This window comes from Crocuta crocuta, unplaced genomic scaffold, assembly GCF_008692635.1.
Source record: "Crocuta crocuta isolate KB4526 unplaced genomic scaffold, BGI_CrCroc_1.0 scaffold587, whole genome shotgun sequence".
NCBI classification, from domain to species: domain Eukaryota; kingdom Metazoa; phylum Chordata; class Mammalia; order Carnivora; family Hyaenidae; genus Crocuta; species Crocuta crocuta.
The window spans coordinates 2604022-2625290 of record NW_027532403.1 but is presented as its reverse complement, the minus strand read 5'-3'; the positions used below and the strand labels follow the sequence as shown (position 1 = coordinate 2625290).

Sequence of the window (21269 nt, the reverse complement as noted above, 5' to 3'; positions counted from 1 at the left end):
AAGGACAAATATCATATGTTTGCACGTATAGGAGGATTAGGAGGAACTTAACGGAGGACCAAGGGGGAAGAGAAGGGGGGAAATAGTGGGGGAGAGGGAGTGCGGCAAACCATGAGAGACTCTTGAATGCTGAGAACAAACTGAGGACTGATGGGTGTGGCGGGGGAGAGGGGAGATGGGCATGGAGGAGGACACTTGTGGGGATGAGCACTGGGTGTTATATGGAAACCAACTTGACAATAAACTATTTGTAAAAAAAAGAATTGCTGTAATATTGAAAGGATTGTAAGTAATGGGGTTGTCTTCCCCAAAATTTTGACAATGAAACAATATCATAAGAAAAAAAAAAAAGAATTTAGGTAATGTATAAGTTGCAAGATAAGTAAATAAATATCGTAAAATTCAAAGAATACTTTACCCCCTATTACTACTAAATTAAACATATGTATAATAAGTAAATATATCTGTAACCATTAATTACCAGAAATAAAATTCACCTTACCTCAGTTTACAAGTAACAAAATAAATAAATAAATAAATAAAATAAAGACTGTAATAAGAGATGAAGAAGGGCATTATAATTAAGAGGTCTATCCACCAAGCAGATCTAACAATTGTAAATATTTATGCCCCCAACATGAGAGCTCCCATATATATACATAAAACACAAACATACATAAATAATATCATAATAGTAGGGGACTTCAATACCTCACTTATAGCAATGGACAGATCATCCAAACAAAACCAACAAGCACACGATGGCTTTGAATGACACACTGGGCCGGATGGACTTAACATATATATTCAGAACATTTCATCCTAAAGCAGCAGAATACACATTCTTCTCTAGTCCACATGGAACATTCTCCAAATAGATCACATACTGGGTGACAAATCAGCCCTCAACAATATCAAAAAGATCAAGATCATACTGTGCACATTTACAGAACACAACGCTATGAAACTTGAAATCAACCACAAGAAAAAATTTTTGAAAAGACAACAAATACTTGGAGATTAAAGAATATCCTGCTAAAGAATGAATGGTTTAACCAAGAAATTAAAGAGGAAATTAACAAGTACATGGAAGCCAATGAAAATGATAACGTGACAGCCCAAAACCTCTGGGATACAGCAAAAGCAGTCATAAGAGGGAAGTATATAGCAATACAGGCCTCCCTTAAGAAGGAAAAAAGGTCTCAGATACACAACCTAATCTTACACCTTAAAGAACTGGAAAAAGAACAGCAAATAAAACCCAGAACCAGAAAAGATGGGCAATAATAATGACTAGAGCAGAAATCAATGCTATAGGAAAAAAAAAAAAAAAGTAGAACAGATTAATGAAACTAAGAGCTGGTTCTTTGAAAAAATGAACAAAATTGATAAACCTGTAGCTAGTTTGATCAAAAGGAAAAAGGAAAGGACCCAAATAAATAAAATAAAAAATGAAAGAGGAGATTTCACAACCAACACTGCAGAAATACAAACAATAATAAGAGAATATGAGCAATTATATGCCAATAAGTTGGGCAATCTGGAAGAAACAGACAAATTCCCAGAAACATATAAACTACCAAAACTAAAACAGGAAGAAATAGAGAATTTGAACAGACTGATAACCAGAAAAGAAATTGAATTAGTAATCAAAAACCGCCCAAAAAATAAGAGTCCAGGGCTGGGTGGCTTTCCAGGGGAATTCTACCAAACATTTAAAGAAGAGTTAACTTCTATTGTTTTGAAGCTGTTCCAAAAATTTTAAATGGAAGGAAAACTTCCAAATTCATTCTATGAGGCCAGCATTACCTTGATCCCAAAACCAGACAAAAGACTCCACTAAAAAGGAGAACTATAGACCAATTTCCCTGATGAACATAGGTGCAAAAATTCTCAACAAGATACTAGCCAACTGGATGTAACAATGCAATAAAAGAATTATTCACCATGATCAAGTAGGATTTATACCTAGGATGCAGGGCTGGTTCAACATCTACAAATCAATCAATGCGATACGTTACGTTAATAAAAGAAAGGACAAGAAACACATGATCCTCTCAATAGACACAGGGAAAGTATTTGACAAAATACAGCATCCTTCCTTGATAAAACCCTCAAGAAAGTAGGGAGAGACAGATCATACCTCAAGATCATAAAAGCCATATACAAAAGACCACTGCTAATATCATCCTCAATGGGGAAAAACTGAGAGCTTCCCCCCTATGGTCAGGAACACGGCAAGGATGTCCACTCTTCCAACTATTATTCAACATATCCTCAGCTATCAGACAACGTAAAGAAATAAAAGGCATCCAGCGGCGCCTGGGTGGCTCAGTTGGTTAAGCATCCTCCTTTGGCTCAGGTCATGATCTCACAGTCTGCGGGTTCGAGCCCCGTGTTGGACTCTGTGCTGACAGCTCAGAGCCTGGAGCCTGCTTCAGATTCTGTGTCTCCCTTTCTCTCTGCCCCTCCCCCCGCTGGCTCTCTGTCTCTGTCTCTGAAGATAAAATAAAGACATTAAAAAACAAAAGAAATAAAAGGCATCAAATTGGCCAGGAGGAAGTCAAACTTTCATTCTTCACAGACAGCATGATAGTCTATATGGAAAAACTGAAAAATTCTACCAAAAAAACTGCTAGAACTGATTCATGAATCCAGCAAAGTCACAGGATATAAAATCAATGCACAGAAATCAGTTGCATTTCTATACACCAATAGTGAAGCAGCAGAAAGGGATATCAAGGAATCAATCCCATTTACAATTGCATCAAAAACTATAAAATACCTAGGAATAAACCTAACCAAAGATGTGAAAAACCTATATACTGAAAATTATAGAAAGCTTATGAAAGAAGTTGAAGAAGACACACACATACAAATGGGAAAATATTCCATGCCTATGGATTGGAAGAACAAATATTGTTAAAATGTTGATACTACTCAAAGCAATGTACATATTCAATGGAATCCTATCAAAATAACACCAGCATTCTTCATAGAGCTAGAACAAACAATCCTAAAATTTGTATGGAATCAGAAAAGACCCCAAATAGCCAAAGTAATCCTGAAAAACAAAACAACAACAAAAACAAATCTGGAGGCATTACATTCCCAGACTTCAAGATCTATTACAAAGCTATAATCATCAAGACACTATGGTACTGGCACAAAAACAGACACACAGAACAAGGGAACAAAATAGAGAATCCAGAAGTGGACCCACAAACGTATAGCCAACTAATCTTTGACACAGCAGGAAAGAGTATCCAGTGGGATAAAGACAGTCTCTTCAGCAAATGGTGTTGGGAAAACTGGACAATGACATGCAGAAAAATGAACCTGGACCACATTCTTATACCCTATACAAAAATAAACTCAAAATGGATGAAAGACATAAATGTAAGACAGGAAAAATCAAAATCCTCGAGGAGAAAGCAGGCAGAAACTTCTTCGACCTTGGCTGTAGCAACTTCTTACTCAACATGTCTCTGAAGGCAAGGGAAACAAAAGTAAAATGAACTATTGGGACCTCATCAAGATACTTCTGCGGGGTGAAGGAAACAAGCAGCAAAACTAAGGCAACCGATGGAATGGGAGAAGATATTTGCTAATGACATATCAGATAAATGGTTAGTATCCAAAATATTTAAAGAACTTACCAAACTTAATACCCAAAAACCAAATAATCCAGTGAAGAAATGGGCAAAAGACATGAATAGACACTTCTCCAAAGACATCCAGATGGCCAAATGACACAGGAAAAGATGCTCAACATCACTCATCATTAGGGAAATACAAATCAAAACCACAATGAGATACCACCTTATACCTGTCTGAATGGCTAACATTAACAACTCAGGCAATGACAGATGCTGGAGAGGATGCAAAGAAAGAGTAACCCTTTTGCATCACTGATGGGAATGCAAACTGGTGCAGCCACTCTAGAAAACCATATGGAGGTTCCTCAAAAAACTAAAAATAGAACTCCCTATGACCCAGCAATTGCACTAGTAGGTGTTTATCCAAAGGATACAGGTGTGCTATTTCAAAGGGGCACATGCACCCCCCAATGTTTTCTTTTTTTTANCTCCGCACTGTTTTCCAGAGGGGCTGCACCAGTTTACATTCCCACCAACAGTGTAGGAGGGTGCCCGTTTCTCCACATCCTCGCCAGCATCTAGAGTTCTCTGATTTGCTCATTTCAGCCACTCTGACTGGCGTGAGGTGGTATCTCAGTGTGGTTTTGATTTGTATTTCCCTGATGAGGAGGGATGCTGAGCATCGTTTCATGTGTCTGTTGGCCATCTGGATGTCCTCTTTGGAGAAGTGTCTGTTCATATCTTCTGCCCATTTCTTTACTAAGTTGTTTGTTTTTTGGCACCCCCCAATGTTTATAGGAGCACTTTGACAATAGCTAAAGTATGAAAAGAGCCCAAATGTCCATTGACAAATGAATGGATAAAGAAGATGTGATACACACACACACACACACACAGAGTGGAATATTACATGGCGATCAAAGAGAATGAAATCTTGCCATTTGCAACAACGTGGATGGAACTGGAGAGTATCATGCTAAGTGAAACAAATCAGAGAAAGACAAATATCCTATGACTTCACTCATATGTGGAATTTAAGATACAAAACAAAGGAACAGAAGGAAAAGGAAGCGAAAAATAATATAAAACAGGGAGGGTGGCAAAACAGAGAACTGTGGGTTGCTAGAGGGGTTGTGGGAGGAGGGATGGGCTAAGTGGGCAAAGTGCGTTAAGGAGGACACTTTGTTGGGATAAGCACTGGGTGTTATATGTAGGGAATGAATCACTAGATTCTACTCCTGAAATCATTGCTGCACAATATACTAATTTGGATATAAATTTAAGAAAGAAAGAAAGAGAGAAAGGAAGGAAAGAACGAAAGAACGAACGAACAAAAGAACGAAAGAATGAGAGAAAGAAAGAAAAAAAGAAAAAGAAAATTAGGTGAGATCACCAAGGAGTAAATGAACAGAGAACAGGAAAAAAGGAAAGGCTTTGGAGCTTCAGTTACTGAGGACTGGAAATAGGTTACTACGTTCTCTTTTTTCTTGTGGAAGATATACTCACATATGGGATAGTTTCTCTGAACACTTCAAAGAACCAGACCTGGACTAAAGGATTGGGAGGTGGAACTGGGTAGGACTCTAGAGATCATCTAATTCACCCACACTTTAGAGATGAGAAAACCAAGGCTCCAGAAAACTTTAAAAAAAAAATTCTATGTTCCCTTTTCTGAATGTTTTCAAATGCTCTGTCCAAAAATGAAGAAACAAAAATCTTTGGCATCTCATGAGGTAAAAATAGCATCCTGGTTTGACTGGATACTTCACAGACTTCTCTGTACCTTGACTCTGTCCCTAACACACCTGACTCCTCATCCTCCATTGTGGTGAGTTGATCATAGCCCAGGGACACCTGGTGGCAGGCTGGGGTTGAGCTACATCTGTTGTCTGTAGGGAGGGACACCTTTTTAACTCACCCAAAGTCTGCATCCTTACAAAGCAGTGTTCTGGTTGTGAGAGATTGTGTATGTGAAGTTCATGGCACAGAGTAATTTCTCAATAAAGGAGGATATGATTCTTACGAACTCTAAAGTGCACCTTTATTATACTTATGAAGCTTGTGACAAGCACAAAACGCCAAGTTAGACTCTATTGGTAATTTTAATAAGAAAATACACACCTAATCCCAATATTTGCAATATTGCCCTTGATGTTATTCTGAAATTCTTGGAAACTTCTCGGATACTAAAATAAACGGATATTTATAGCTTTGGCAAAAATCACTGCAATTATTAAGGATTCTGCATAGCGCAGGGAAAAATACTGAGAAACGTCACCATAGTTATCAAGTTACAAAGTATGTTGAGTATGAAAACCATGTTTACAATATTTTTTAAACCGTATCCAAGTGTACTATTTCTTCCTTACCAAGGAAGAAAACCTAACAGTTTTTATTGACAAACTATTTTCTTCTTAGAGAATTTCTAAAGGAGCTTCTAGCTCATGCTTGCCGGGCAGGCACCACCTTGGCCTCGGGTTGACCGGTCTGGCTTACGCTCTCCCAGCCGCAGCCACCGCAGGTATAGAAGATCGGTCGAGAAACGCGAGGTCCTGAATCGGATCCACCTCTCACGCAGAATCGCGATGAAACTCGGCTGGACCCTTCGCCTCTGTAAGGGGCTACGGCATCTCATTTCTCCAACGGTGTCCACACCTCCGAAAAGCTTGTTCCTCGGGACGAGTGGGGGAGGAAACTGCTTGGCTGACCCTGTCCTGGCTGTAACCTACAACCACCCGGGAGGGGGCTTTTAAAAAAATCCCGACGGTCACAGCCACTGGGGACGGATTTAATCGGTCTCCTTGGGGAATGGTGCCCGACACGGGTACTGAGTTCATACTACACCCTTAGGCAGAACTAACCAGAGCCCGCGCGGAGGCGCAAGTGGGCACTACTACGACGGGGACGACCGCAACTGCCCTCCGCACTCCCTCGTCCCCCGGCCTCTGACGTACCACGCTCCGGCGCAGGCGCAGAGTAGGGCGCCGCGGGCCCAGGTCGGCGCGTGCGCCGTGTCGCGCGTCTTGGCGAGCCCAGTAAAGGCGGCGAGGGCCCGCCTCCCAGTTCGGAAGGGGGCGTGGGCATGGAGCCTGCCGGGGACTGCGAGCTGGGGGCTGGCGCCGCTTCGTAGGGCGCGCCGTGGGCTCCGGGGGGGCACGGCCCGGCGCAGCGCGGATGGCCCTGCTCCCGCGGCCCGCGCTCGCCGTCCTGCTCCTCCTGTTCCTGCCCGCCGCTCTCAGGTGCCAGGAGGAGGCTCAGACCACCGACTGGAGGGCCACCCTGAAGACCATCCGGAACGGCGTTCACAAGATAGACACGTACCTGAACGCCGCCTTGGACCTCCTGGGAGGCGAGGACGGGCTCTGCCAGTATAAGTGCAGTGACGGTGAGAGGGATCCCGGGCCCTGCGAGGCCCTCGCTTCCAGGGTGTTGCGGGGACGGAGGTAGTGCAGGGGTGAGATGCAGGGCACACCTTGACGTTGTCCTCTAGCCGTGGAAAATCTTAATCACGGCTAGAATCTTCCCGTTCTTGAGCTTGAGCAGTCAGGTTAGACGCTCACACCATTATTGTTAGGATGTAAGAGGTCACCTAAGGGTATATTCTCCGTTCTGGTTTCATTGCTTTTGAATTACTACCTTTTCTTTCTCTCGTTTTTTCTTTTGCTATTGCACGAAGTTGCCTAAGAACTTTGTGACGTACACATCAAGGTAATGGAGTGGAACACACTGATTTTTGCTCTGTATTTTAGCGCCGTTAGTCGGCCGAACATGCAGAATATATACCGAGAATTTTAATCACGACGTTTTAACTTTCTCAATAATTGGTTTTAATTTCTTTTTTTTCTACAGAGCTACAGAAAATAAATTACGACCTTTGTACAGACTTTTAGTGTGCTCTGTTGTTGAGAAAGAGTTCTGATAACTCTTGGAGAAATGTCTATCACGACTTGGTAGGAACTGTCTTTCCTTGGATATCAGTGACCCCCCTTCCAATTAGTATTGATTAATACTCATGTAATTGTTTTGGTTTACTTTTTCATATTTTTAAACTTTAAATCTGTTTGAATCTTGAGAACTTATTTGAGGGCATTGTTGGTTTTAATTAACTCAGTATCTTAGCAGAGATCTTTCTTTTCAAGTACTTGCCTTTTTTTGAATGTTTAAATATTGTAACAGTTCCGAGAAAATAGTAGGGCTTCTCTTTGAAAATTCAAGATGTTAAGATTTTGATAGGGAGATCATGTTTCCAATAAGAGAAGTCTGGGCCTAGTTCATTTAATGATTGGCAGCTCAAAGTAATAGGGAACTCAGTGACTAATGGTAAAACCAGCTTGCATGCAGGTGAATTTAAAATAAATCTCTGTCATGTAAAATTGTGATGCCACCTGCTGTCTGATATTCTCAAAATAATTTCCAGTTTTATGTTAATCGAGTTAAAGAATGAGCCATGTCTTGAATGCTACGAAGTGTGGAATGTTTCCTTCCTAAATTTACACCTAGATGTTACCACAAGTATGCAGTCAGGAATGATGTTTTTGTCGTTTTGTAGTCGTAGAGCTTGTTAAGAGGAGTAAGTGAATTATATGAAGATTAAATGGTTGCCTTTCCTGAGGCAGATATAATTTTACTTAGTCACTATACAAGTACTTGAGTGCCAGTTAGGTCTCAAGTGTTCTACCAATTGGAGATTCAGTAGTAAAGAAAACAGACAAAATTCATCATGTAGCTTACATTCTGGTGGGGAGAGACAGTAGTAAACTAAATAAGTAGAATAAGCCAAATAGGCAGTATATGCAGTCTGAAGTATAACAGTGTTTAGAAAACAGTAGTAAAAACAGCAGTGGCAGTGTTGGGAGGCAGTTTACTCATTTAAATAGGCTATTCAGGGAAGGTCTCACTGATAAGATAATATTTAAGAAGAAATCTGAAAACACGGTGATGATCCGGGGGAGGAACCCTGTAGGCAGAGAGAACGGCCAGTGTAAAGGCCCTGCTGAGAAAGGCCGGTCAAGGATGACTCGAAGGTTTTGGCCTGAACCAGAGGAAGGATGTAGTTGCCCTTTACTGAGATAGGAAAAGCCTGGAAGGAGCAGTCTTCATTTACTTGTTATGAGTCAAGGGTTCTAGAGTTTGTTTGCATTTAAAATATCTCTGCATTTGATTGGCTATTATTCTTGTTATAAAGATGACTTTAATCTTTTGTTTTACTCAACCCTTTTTATCTTCAACAAGCCCCACTAAATTTACCATGTGAAGTTTAAAGCAAGATCTCTGGCATAACAACAACAACAACAAAAAACCCCGCAAATGAACTTGAGAATTTAGGAAATGGCATTCATCAGTGAGCATCCTTTTGTGTCTTAGTAAATGCTGTCAGCTTATAGGACTGTGGTTCCAAGTCACCGTGTTGATAATTCTAGCATAATGAAAATTGTTCTTTAATTGCTGTTACCTGAGAAGTCTCCCTAGAACAGTGTTTCAACTTTTCCTGTATTTTGGAATGCAGGTGACCAAATCAGAACCAAACAGAAACAGACAAATCCCAAAGCTAGAGGAGCATGGTGATTCAGAGGTGTTTAGTAGTTGCAGTAAAGAGATAAAGGGAGCTTAAAAAAAAGAAAGAAAAAAAAAAAAACCTTCGCAGTAGGGAGAGGGTGGTCAGATTAAAGGGCACAGACTTGTTGCATTCAGTTTTCTTTGTTTTATCAAAAGGATTGGCTTTATGGAGACTTGCTCCCTTCTGGCCATCCTCCCTAGTGTGGGAACAAGGCTTTATTGAGATTGAAGTAAGTTATTTGGGAGAACAAATTAGATAGTGGCTGGTTTTTTTCCCTTAATTTTTTTCTCTCTGACAACAGAGAAGATTTGAGGAAGAAAACTTTCTGATCTCTTCTGAAAAGTAGAAAACAAAATTGGCTTGTAACATGTTTAGAATTACGAATAAGTAAACCCATGCAGTGATTTTTAACAGGATCCCTTTGACTGTGGTGCAGAGCATAACAAGGGTCCAGGGAGGTGGGAGTGCAAGAAGGGAGGCAGGGTGACAAGTGCAGGAATTCAGACAAAAGACGATGGTGGTTTTCTCCAGGTTTGTAGCAGTAAACATGGTGAGAAGTGGTTGGATTTTTGGATATATTTTGAAGGATTTGCTGATGGCTTGGAAGGAAGGTGTGAAGAGAATACAAGTTTTTGGCCTGAATAACTGGTAGGATGGGGTTGCCATTAGCTGTAATAGGGCAGACATGGAAAAAAGTTTTTAGGTCATTAGGAAAAATAATAACATACTTATATGCTTTCGAGAATGATTCAGTAGAGAGTGAAAACACAACAGGAAAGAAGAATAATTATTTGTGCCATGTCCTTAGGTAAGTGACAGGAGTGGGTTCCAGTGTGTAAATACATTGGCCGAGAGCACAGAGGATATATTCCTGTTAATAGGAACAAAGGTAGAGGATATGGGCCCAGATGCTCATTAGGTGGATAGATTGGCCAATTCTCTCCTAATTGCCTTGGTTTTCTCAGTGAAGTAGGAATCAAGAGCATCACAGCTGAGAGAAGATGGGAATAGAAATGTATTGGACATTTGAGGAAAATAGAGTGAATGGACTAGAAAAATAAAGTAGCACAAGGGCCCTCTACAGATTAATGATCATGAATTAAAATCTCAAGTGTTTGAGAAAACAGGTTTGCATTTCTACACTTCATCTCCTATAGAGCACAGTGGTGATCCCTTTGACCCAACAGCCTTCTCTTTCTTTCTTTCTTTCTTTTTTAAATTAAGTAATTAATTAATTTTAAGTTTACATCCAAGTTAGTTAGCATACAGTGCAACAATGACTTCAGGAGTAGATTCCTTAATGCCCCTCACCCATTTTGCCCATCCCCCTTTCCACAACCCCTCCAGTAACCCTCAGTCCTCTATATTTAAGAGTCTCCTATGTTTTGTTCCCCTCCCTGTTTTTATATTATTTTTGCTTCTCTTCCCTTATGTTCATCTGTCTTGTACCTTAAATTCCTCATATGAGTGAAGTGATATGATATTTGTCCTTTTCTGACTAATTTCACTTAGCATAATACCCTCCATTTCCATCCACATAGTTGCAAATGGCAAGATTTCATTCTTTTTGATCACCGTGTAATACTCCATTGTGTGTAGATAGATAGGTAGATAGACAGACAGACAGACGGACCACATCTTCTTTATCCATTCATCCATCGATGGACATCTGGTTTCTTTCCATACTTTAGCTATTGTTGATAGTGCTGCTATAAACATAGGGCTGCATGTGCCCTTTTGAAACAGCACACCTTGGATAAATACCTAGTAGTGCAATTGCTGGGTCATAGGGTAGTTCTGTTTTTAATTTTTTGAGGAACCTCCATACTGTTTTCCAGAGTGGCTGCACCAGTTTGCATTCCCACCAGCCGTGCAAAAGAGATCCTCTTTCTCTGCATCCTCTCCAGCATCTGTCATTGCCTGAGTTGTTAATGTTAGCCATTCTGACAGGTGTGAGGTGGTATCTCATTTTGATTTTGATTTGTATTTCCCTGATGATGAGTGATGTTGAGCATCATTTCATGTGTCTATTGGCCATCTGGATGCCTTCTTTGGAGAAGTGTCTGTTCACGTCTTTAGCCCATTTCTTCACTGGAGTATTTGTTTTTGGGTGTGGAGTTTGGTAAGTTCTTTAAAGATTTTGGATACCAACCGTTTATCTGATATGTCATTAGTAAATGTCTTCTCCCATTCCATTGTTTGCCTTTTAGGCTTGCTGATTGTTTCCTTTGCTGTGCAGAAACTTTCTATCTTGATGAGGTTACAGTAGTTCATTTTTGCTTTTGTTTCCCTTGCCTCTGGAGCTGTATTGAGTAAGATGTTGCCGTAGTTGAGGTCAAAGAGGTTTCTGCCTGCTTTCTCTTCTAGGATTTTCATGGCTTCCTATCTTAGGTTTAGGTCTTTCATTCATTTTGAGCTTATTTTTGTGTATGGTGTAAGAAAATGGTCCAGGTTCATTCTTCTGCATGTTGCTGTCCAGTTTTCCCAACACCATTTGCTGAAGACACTGTCTTTATTCCATTGGATATTCTTTGCTGCTTTGTCAAAGATTAGTTGGTCATACGTTTGTGGGTCCATTTCTAGGTTCTCTATTATTCTCTGTTTTATTGATCTGTATGTTTTTGTGCCAGTACCATAGTGTCTTGGTGATTACAGTTTGTAATCGATGTTGAAGTCTGGGAATGTGATGCCTCCAGTTTTGTTGTTGTTGTTGTTGTTGTTGTTGTTTTAACATGATTTCTTTGGCTATTTGGGGTCTTTTCTGGTTCCATACAAATTTTAGGATTGTTTGTTCTAGCTTTGTGCAGAATGCTGGTGTTAGGTTGATAGGGATTGCAATAGCCTTCCCTTTCTGAGAAGCCATCTGCTTCCGTGGCTTTCAGGAAATTGGAAGGAAATTGGTCTGTTTGGAAGAATTTACATCAAATTTTTTAAAAATATGTAGACAACATCTATCATTACCTCAGTTCAGGCAAATTTTTAGATTTCTTCTGTCCATACAGATGATAAAACAAAGCATCAAGACAGAAACATTTGTGGGGTACTTGGGTGGCTTAGTTGGTTAAATGTCTGACTCTAGATTTCAGCTCAGGTCATGATCTCATGAGTTTGAGCCCCATGTGGGGTCCTTTGCTGGCAGTGCAGAGCCTGCTTGGATTTTCTCTTTCCCTCCCTGCCGCTCCTCTACTTGCTCTCGCTCTTTCTCTCAAAATAAATAAACTTTTTAAAAAATGAGCGTGAAGCCTGATATGGGGCTTGATCTCACAACCCTGAGATTATGACCTAAGCTAACAGGTGGACACTTAGTGAACTGAGCCACCAAGGTGCCCCTAAACAGTTGGTTGTTAAAACCACTGACAGCATCATGATGAAGCTTCAAGGAAATAGAATGGCTTCCCCAAGAATATAATGCTTATCTAGCCTCCGTCCACTCACTGAGAAGGGTTCTCATGTGGTAGGTGGGACAAAGAAAACCATAAGTCAAATGGCTAGCTTCTCATGATACTCTCATGAGAAATGTAGGCTGGACGAACTTGATTTAGATGAAGTCACAACTGGTTGAGTCGTCTACCCAAAAGGTTGGGTTAATGACTTCATGGCTGCTTATAGAGACGGCTTACCTATGGCAGGGTGTAGCAGATGTCTGCCCTGGTTAATGTCTGTGTCTCAAGTTTGTGCATATGTGGGAGCAGTAACACTGGGTAGATAGCTCTAAATTTAAAATATGCTGAACAGGGCACCTGGGTGGCTCAGTCATCCCACTCTTGGTTTTGGCTCAGCTCATGATCTCATGGTTTATGGGTTTGAGCCCCACATCAGGCTCTGCACTGACAGCACGGAGTCTGCGTGGGATTCCCTCTCTTTTCCGCTCTGTCTCTCTCTCAAAAAAAAAAAAAAAGTAACATAAGGGGCGCCTGGGTGGCTCAGTCGGTTGGGTGGCCAACTTTGGCTCAGGTCATGATCTCACTGTTCATGGGTTCGAGCCCCATGTCGGGCTCTGTGCTGACAGCTAGCTCAGAGCCTGGAGCCTGTTTCAGATACTGTATCTCTGTCTCTCTCTGTGACCCTCCCCTGCTCACTCTGTCTGTCTCTCTCTCTCTCAGAAACAAAAAAAGTTAAAAAAAAATTTTTTTTAATAAAATAAAAGTAAAGTTTAAAAAAATGTGAACAGTCCTGAATAATGAACTAACAAGAGATTCGCAATCTAATATTTAGACTCAAAATTTAAACTGTAGAAGTGCTAAGTCTCTAGCATTAGATATTAAAAAATTTCCTTTAGAAAGAACTGATGGTTTTTCCTACTGTCTGATGTATCTTAACCACTGAGAACTCTCTTAGGCTCAAGTACACCATCATACCTAGTGGTGTTCAGTTTGAGATGGCACATTTTAAAGATGTGTGACAAACTAGAAGTGATCAGTATTTGGAGGTTGATTAATGCTCACTGAACTAAAAGGAGATGGAAGGATGAGCAGGAGTCCCAGTTTATTTATAAGGACTATTAGAACTGCCATGGGGATTTGCCTTCCAAGTCATCTCCTCATTCATTCATTAGCAAATATTTATTGGGAACCTAACCATATAGCAGGCACTGTTCTAGATTTTGAAGGTACAAAATGAAATTCCTGCCTTAAAGGAGTTAATGTTTTAGTATGGGGAGACAGATAATAAGTAGGTTAATGATACAGTAGGTTTGAAGGTTATGCGTGCTACGAACGGTATGGTCACAGAAGGCCTTGCTGAGAAAGTGAAGGAATAACCGTAGGTATGAGGAGAAAGAACACCCACATAGAAGAAGGCAGGTTCGATGGCACAGAGGCAGGAGTAGACCTGGAATGTCTGTGGAACCACAAAGAGGTCAGATGTCATGGAATGAAGTGTGGAAGAAAGGGAGAGAAGAGAGAGAATAGTGAAGAGATGAGGTCAGAGAAGTCATGGTGTGTGTGTGTAGAGGTGCAGAGTATACCGAATTTATAGGCATTGAAAGGATTTTAGCTTTTATTCTGAATAAGATGAGAAGCCCTTGGAGGGGTTTGGGCAGAGGGAAGACTTGCTCTAACATATCTTAATAGGATCGCTCAGGTTCAGTGTTGAGAATAGACTATAGTTGAGGTGGGGTGAGGTGGGGTGGGGTGGGGAAAGCACAGTAGGGAGACACTAGGACATTATGGCAGTAATCCATGGTGGCTTTAAGCAGGACGGTAGCAGTGGAGGTGGTAAGGAGTGATTAGATTCTGAATATTTTAAAGGTAGAGTCAACAGGACATACTGCCTGCTGGCATGGATGTGGGATATAAGAAAGTGAGAGTCAGTGATGGCTAAGGTATTATCCTGAGCACCCGGAAGCTTGGAGGCTTTTGCTTGAGAAGAGGGAACTGTGGATGGAGCAGGTTTGGGGATGAATGTCAGGAGGTACATTTTGAGTTTGAGGTGCCAGTTAAGACTTTCAAGTGGTTAGTATATCCTCCCTCTGTGGGCCCTTTTAAGTGGAAAGCCAAATCATAAATTGTTTTCTTAAGAATGAAAGACTAAAAGTAGGAGTTGAAGGATCACAGTGACTGGTCCCTGAGAGCTGGAGGTATGTTCCTTCATTTTCCAAGGGCCCAGAACCAACCATCCTTTTGGGACAGTGCTGGGGAAACCAGATCAGCTTCTGCCTCCTGATTCCTCGATTGGTCATAACCATTCTCGTTGTACATACTGTTCTTCAGACTGGGTGCTGCAGGCTAAAGCTTTGTATCTTCATGAGCTTATACTCTCTTCAGGCTCTACTTTGTCACCTCAGTCAAGCATGTAAGTCTTAGCAATTCCAACCATTTTTAGATCCTTACTTTGAGGGAGTTACTTATTTTGATGGCTGATTACCAGAAAGGTTGCTTTTTCCCCCCTCCCTTTACTTTTGGAGGGTAACCTTACCTTTATTTAAGTCTTGTAGTAATAAATATTATTTAGATGAAAGTTGGTGGATACTTTGTGTCTCTCTTAAGTAAGCAATTCTGGGGAAGTATTTGGAATACTTGGGGATGTTTTGCTCTTAAAATTAAAGATAAATGGTAGTCCCAGATGTTGGGAGGATTAGGATGTAAAATAGGTAACTGGCTTGTTTTGTGTTCCCCAAGTGGTAGAGGATTGTTTATAGGTAGAATTTACAAGAAAACAAGAGAGAATTTAACAGTTAGTGCTGTTCCACAACGCAATAGGCTATTTCTTGACAGTAGGAGGATTGTGAGAAACATTCAAGAGAAAGTTAGGTGCCTGTTGGGTATATTGGAATCATTTCTATATTACTTAAGGAGAGAGACTTCTGATGTATCTTGCAGCATTTAAGATTGCTGTGATAGGGGCGCCTGGGTGGCTCAGTCGGTTGAACGTTCGACTTTGGCTCAGGTCGTGATCTCGAGGTGGGAGTTTGAACGCCGCGTCGGGCTCTGTGCTGACAGCTCAGAGCCTGGAACCTACTTCAGATTCTGTGTCTCCCTTTCTCTCTGCCCCTCCCCTGCTCACACTCTGTCTCTCTCTCAAAATAATAAACATTAAAAAAATTTAAAAAAAAGATTGCTGTGATAAAGTCATCTTTCTCCTTGTTATTGAACCATTATGCTGTTAGGGAGAATATAACTGTAGTAATATGGTTCACCAAGCTATCTTTATTCCTGACCTTTTTGTTTAGCTGGAAAAGGAGTATATTTGTGAAATGGTTGGCTGGAGTGCAGACTAGAATGTGTGGTCCTGTAATGTCTTAACCTTATCTTTCTTAGCGTTAAGCTCTATGAGTAAACTGGTTAGTTAATGGTTATTGATGTTTGTGTGCAGTGGAGTATCGACTGAAGTATATAGTTCTTGCCCTGTAAGTTTTTAACCAAAAGATGTAAGTGTTAGAATATACAGGGAGATAAGGTGGATTTATCTGTCATACATATGGGACCAGTCTGGCAAGTAACCTATGAGATTTCCTAAAGTCCAAAGTAAGCTTTTATATGGTATAGGCTTCGAATAAAGACACTCACTTATGTCAGTATCTAAATATGAAATATTTCCGGGCCACCTGGATGGCTCAGCTGGTTAAGCGTCTAGCTTCCGCTCAGGTCATGATCGTGAGTTTGTGAGTTTGAGCCCCGAGTCGGGCTGTGTGCTAGCTCAGAGCCTGGAGCCTGCTTTGGATTCTGTGTCTCCCTCTTTCTCTGCCCTTCCCCCACTTGCACTCTATATCTCAAAAAAATGAATAAACATTGAAAAAAATTTAATAGTAAATATTTCCAATGCTAGCATAGCACATCATAGACCTTTTTGCATATGTATTTTCTGTCGTATTTGAAAATTAATTATGATACCATTTATATTTTATAGGATCTAAGCCTTTCCCACGTTATGGCTATAAACCCTCCCCGCCTAATGGATGTGGCTCTCCACTATTTGGTGTTCACGTAAATATTATTATTTTCTTATTTGATACGTTTTATGATTGGTAGGCTATCCAGGTACTCTTACTAATGCAAGACTGTCAGTGTGCTCAGGTTCACAAGTAAGTTTTGTTATTATAATGGTAATTAGGTCTAGTATATTCTTTTATTGTTAAAACATTTAATAAGTTCTGACAAAACTAAATGGACTAAAATTCATGTTTTATTTTTTAACCTTGTAGATGTTAATACTGTTGAAATGAGATTTCCTCATGTCAGACACATAGCTTAAAAGTTTGGAGTATAGAAGTAATGCTCCTTAGGATGAAAAAGTATAAATAAAGCCTAATATTTTCTATATTAAAACTAGGCTCAGTGGGATAGCTTTTGTGGGGAAAAATGTTTATGAGTGGTTCCTAGACACAAGAGTTTTGAATGTAGTTATTTAAACCAGATAAAGATAAGTTATAGATTCGAAGAAACAGTATATTTAGGAAGTGGATTAACACTCAAAAATTGAAGTATAATAACATAAAATATGAGTTGTAGGAGCTTAAAAGTTTTCAGTGATATTTCACATAAAGACCATTTTACAGGGGGAGAGGTACAAAACACTTTGGAATATCCCCAAATCAATCTTTGGTCTTAGCCTGACCTTTCTGTTGTTAAAACTTTGTTTGGTGGTTTGGAAAACTGGAAGTTACGTTTGTTACCAGCAGATAACTGTGACTATTGCAAAATAAGGAGTTTGAGGCATGGCTGAGAGGGAGAGAACAGTGGTGGGTGTGGGTGAGTAATGGGAAGATGTAGAAATAACACGGAAAAATTTGTAGACAGAAATGGATTTTGGAAATTACGCAGCAGTCATTGTCCTTGATTTCTCAGTCTGTTTGAATGCAGTGCTTCGGCAGAGGAGTTGTGAATTTCATCGGCAGTAATCCATCCAAATGCCTCTTTCAGCTCGATATTGGCATCCCTTCCCTGACAAAGTGCTGCAACCAGCACGACAGGTGCTACGAGACCTGTGGCAAAAGCAAGAACGACTGTGATGAGGAATTCCAGTACTGCCTCTCTAAGATCTGCCGGAACGTGCAGAAGACACTCGGGCTGGCTCAGCATGTTCAGGGTAAGGCTGTGTGCCACCTTATCAGTCGTGACACGGCCCCTTCAGTTTTTTGAGATGAGGAGTCATTGGTTTTGTCACCTCAAATGAGTTATAGTCATGGAAGCCAAAAGTGTTAGGAACCCTTGGGACTGGGCTGTGCAAGGCAGAGAAGAATTCATCCAAAGTCTTGTGCCCTGTAGTATGTCTATAATTCTCCGGAGCCTAAAGTTTGAGACCCTGGATCCAGTGATTTTAAGAGTATTACACGTTGTATTTGGAGTGGGAAGTTCTAGAAGATTTGAGCCTTAACCCTGTCCCTTCATATGTATCTCTGTCAGGAGGGTCCCCCAAACCACCCCCAGGTTTGCTAGGAGGACTCACAGGATTCAGCACATAGTCGTACTCACAGTGAAGGGACACAAATCAAAATCAGCAAAGGGTAAAGGTGCTTCGGTGTTCTCATTCATAAAAGCAGTAATATGCACTTCACAGAGTCATCACAAGTATAAAATGAAATATTTGTGGAAGTACAGGTCACTGTATAAATACTAGAAATTACAAAACCTCTTCACTGTCCAGCTGAAGTATTTACTGTACATTGAAATCAGAAGATAAGGGGCAGGAAAGGAAACTAACTTTTTAAGAAGCACTTTTCATAAGATATCATTGCTACATATCTTAGGTAGGTTTTCCTCAGTGTTCACAAAAAGCGACACAAGAAGGTTGTGGTATACCCATTTTTCAAGGAAGGAAGAAACAGGTTCAGAATGAAGTAACTTGTCCCAAGTTGCATATTTCTGGTTATAAACTTGGTGTTCTGTCTACTACAGTCTTGCCCAGACAGTGTCCTATTTACAGCGTCTGATTCTGAATTCCTAGTAATAACTGTCAAGGAAGAAATCTCTGCCGCAGGTGCAGTTTGAGCTCCCAGCCTCTGAATGCCCTTGCGTGCTTTCGGCTAAGGTCAACTAGTTGTCCTGCTGAAGCGTGCATGGATGTATCTCCTGTCTCCGGATCTAAGGACCTACTAGTGTGGCTAAATGACATAGCCAGTTTCCTTGCAATGCCCTGTCTAATAATTATAGCCTTTCGGCTTCTGTGGTGGTTGTGTCCCTTAATGACACAGCCTTTTAGAGAACTTTGAAAATGTCAAGATTTCGCAATGAATAGTTTCTTCCTTAACATGAGTATTTGAAACTGGAAGTTTGGACAATTAAAAGCCACTCTGTGCTATGTCTCTGTAAGTGGCGTGTATTAAGATAATCTAATCTGGCTGCTCTAGGCTTCTGAAAATAAGAAAAGTCTATTACCTTTTTTTTAAGTTTATTTATTTATTTTGAGAGCGAGCGAGCACATGAGAGGAGCAGAAGGAGAGGGAGAGAGAGAATCCCAAGCAGGCTCTGCACTGTTAGGCTCTGACACAGGGATCAAATTCATGAGTGGTGAGATCATAACCTGAACTGAAATCAAGAGTCGAACGCTTAACTGACTGAGCCACCCAAGTACCCCATATTACATTTTTTTCCCCTAAAAAATGATTTAAACCCTGCCAGGGGAAAAGTGTTTTTTGGTTCCTGTGTCTCTCTTCCCAAGCCAAATGTGGTTAATGAGAAAGAGAGAGAAAAAGACTGTGGAGTCCATTTACCTTAAGCATCTTAAATGATATGTGATCGATTCTTAGAAGTCATTGGTCATAATTAAGTGTTTGGAGGTTTCTCTGTTTTTAACGTTTATTTCTTCTACACCTAAAAACCTTTTATTGAAACGCAAACTTTGAGTGTTCTAAGGCATCTTTAATCATGGTATTTTTCAGATAAAAGGAAAATTAACAGGGATGAACTAATCATAATCAGTACTATTGAGAGAGACTTGTTTGCTGAGTACGTAAAAAACTAAACAGTTGCGAGCAAACAAAGCAGATACAGGTCAAAGGTGCTGACACCCACAGTCTGTATGTGGCCACTCTGGCTTGCGGGGGTGTGGGAGGGTGACGTCACCTGTTAGGTGCCCACCAAGCATGTGCTTGACATCGTGCTGTAACATGCAATGTACGTGAGGAGAGAGCAGTGCTCTGCGGTTGCCAAGTGGTAACGGCGCTTTCTTACTTCGCAGCATGTGAAACAGCAGTGGAGCTCTTGTTTGACAGTGTTATACATTTAGGCTGCAAACCGTACCTGGACAGCCAGCGGGCCGCGTGTAGGTGTCGCTATGAAGAAAAGAGTGATCTTTGAAGAAGATGCTGACAGGTGTCGACAGCAGAGGAGGACAGAACATAACCTTTGACGAAGAAAGAACGTTTTTATCGCATAAAGCTGCCTTACTTTTGTGAAAGGATTATTTTAAGATTTCTTTTGACATTAAAACTTCAAACTAAAGCCAAAAGTGGGGGAGATGATCTTCCTGGACATTGCTGCCTTCGTGTGCCAAGTTGTCTTGACCAGTCTCGGAAAGAGGTGCATGTTAAGGGGAGAATATTTTAAAAGAAGTTGAGTCTGTAACTCAACTTTCACAACTGTATTTACCAAAACAATGAGGTCAAGTGTAAAATTGATTACAGTGTGTGTTCAGCATTATCTTATTTGAAAATGTGGGGAAATCTTCACTTAGAAATATGTTTATTACAAAATTTTAAGTATATATTATGCCCGAAGGATCTGACTTTATTTTTTCTCTATTTTAATTAACACACAAGATGCTGTTTTCCTGTAGCCCATAGACCATATGAATAAGCCTTACTCTATTATTTTAGTTTTGGTTTTTTTTTTTAAAATATAATTTATTGTCAAATTGGCTAACATACAGTGTGTAAAGTGTGCTGTTGGTTTTTGGGGTAGATTCCCATGGTTTGTCACTTCATACAACACCCAGCGCTCATCCCAAAAAGTGCCCTCCTCAATGCCCATCACCCATTCTCCACCCCCCAATCCCCCATCTACCCTCCATTCTCTGTATTTAAGAGTCTCTTGTGGTTTGCCTCCCTCCTTCTGTTTTAATATAAAAAATATAAAAAAATAAATAACTATTATTTTTCCCTTTCCCTTCCGCCATGGTCTTCTGTTAAGTTTCTCAATATCCACGTATGAGAAGTCTCATTTCTATTAATGACAAGATTGGTTATAAGGACAAGGTCTCCATGTCTCTTTTTCTGGTAAAATTGAAGCCAGCAGCTGGTGGCCTCTCGGGGAGCAAAACCAGGATAGCTAAGTATTATGTTATGTGACATGAACAAAATTCAGATGAATAGCCACTCCCATCTCATGAAGTATTCATATGACAAATATCATATTTTGCTATAACCTTTGGCTAAATTGAAGAGACAATAAGACAAGTGAAAAGGTACTTCACATACACATTAGAGCATTATATGCTGCCCTGCTTTGTTGTTACTCCCTAGTACTTGGTCCTCAGAGTACATTCAGGTATATTTTTAAGACTGTAACCTTTTCCTAAAAGTGGTCTTGCTAAACATTGCTTTTGAAAAAAAAATTTTTAAGTTTAACTGGAGTCAAAACGGATGGTAAAAGAAGATACAAAGCTATCTTTTATAGACTTCTTTTTTTTTTTAATATACTTTTATTTATTTCTAGGAGAGAGAGAGAGACAGCGTG

At 40.4% G+C, this 21269-nt stretch overlaps 1 protein-coding gene across 1 annotated transcript; it reads left to right on the top strand.

The window, feature by feature from the left end:
* The first annotated feature begins 6650 nt into the window (after positions 1-6650).
* Positions 6651-20703, top strand: PLA2G12A (phospholipase A2 group XIIA). The gene is made up of 4 exons (XM_077778476.1): positions 6651-6984; positions 16504-16580; positions 17517-17682; positions 19774-20703. Exons 1-4 carry the CDS (start codon positions 6774-6776, stop codon positions 19890-19892), a joined length of 573 nt encoding a protein of 190 aa, XP_077634602.1. The 5' UTR covers positions 6651-6773; the 3' UTR covers positions 19893-20703.
* Positions 20704-21269: the final 566 nt, after the last annotated feature.

Excerpts from the sequence above, each read along its gene's own strand:
- PLA2G12A (XM_077778476.1), top strand. The coding sequence starts at position 6,774 with ATGGCCCTGCTCCCGCGGCCCGCGCTCGCCGTCCTGCTCCTCCTGTTC. Across the intron at positions 16,581-17,516 it reads CTCCACTATTTGGTGTTCAC|CTCGATATTGGCATCCCTTC; the intron begins GTAAATATTATT and ends TGCCTCTTTCAG. Across the intron at positions 17,683-19,773 it reads GCTGGCTCAGCATGTTCAGG|CATGTGAAACAGCAGTGGAG; the intron begins GTAAGGCTGTGT and ends CTTACTTCGCAG.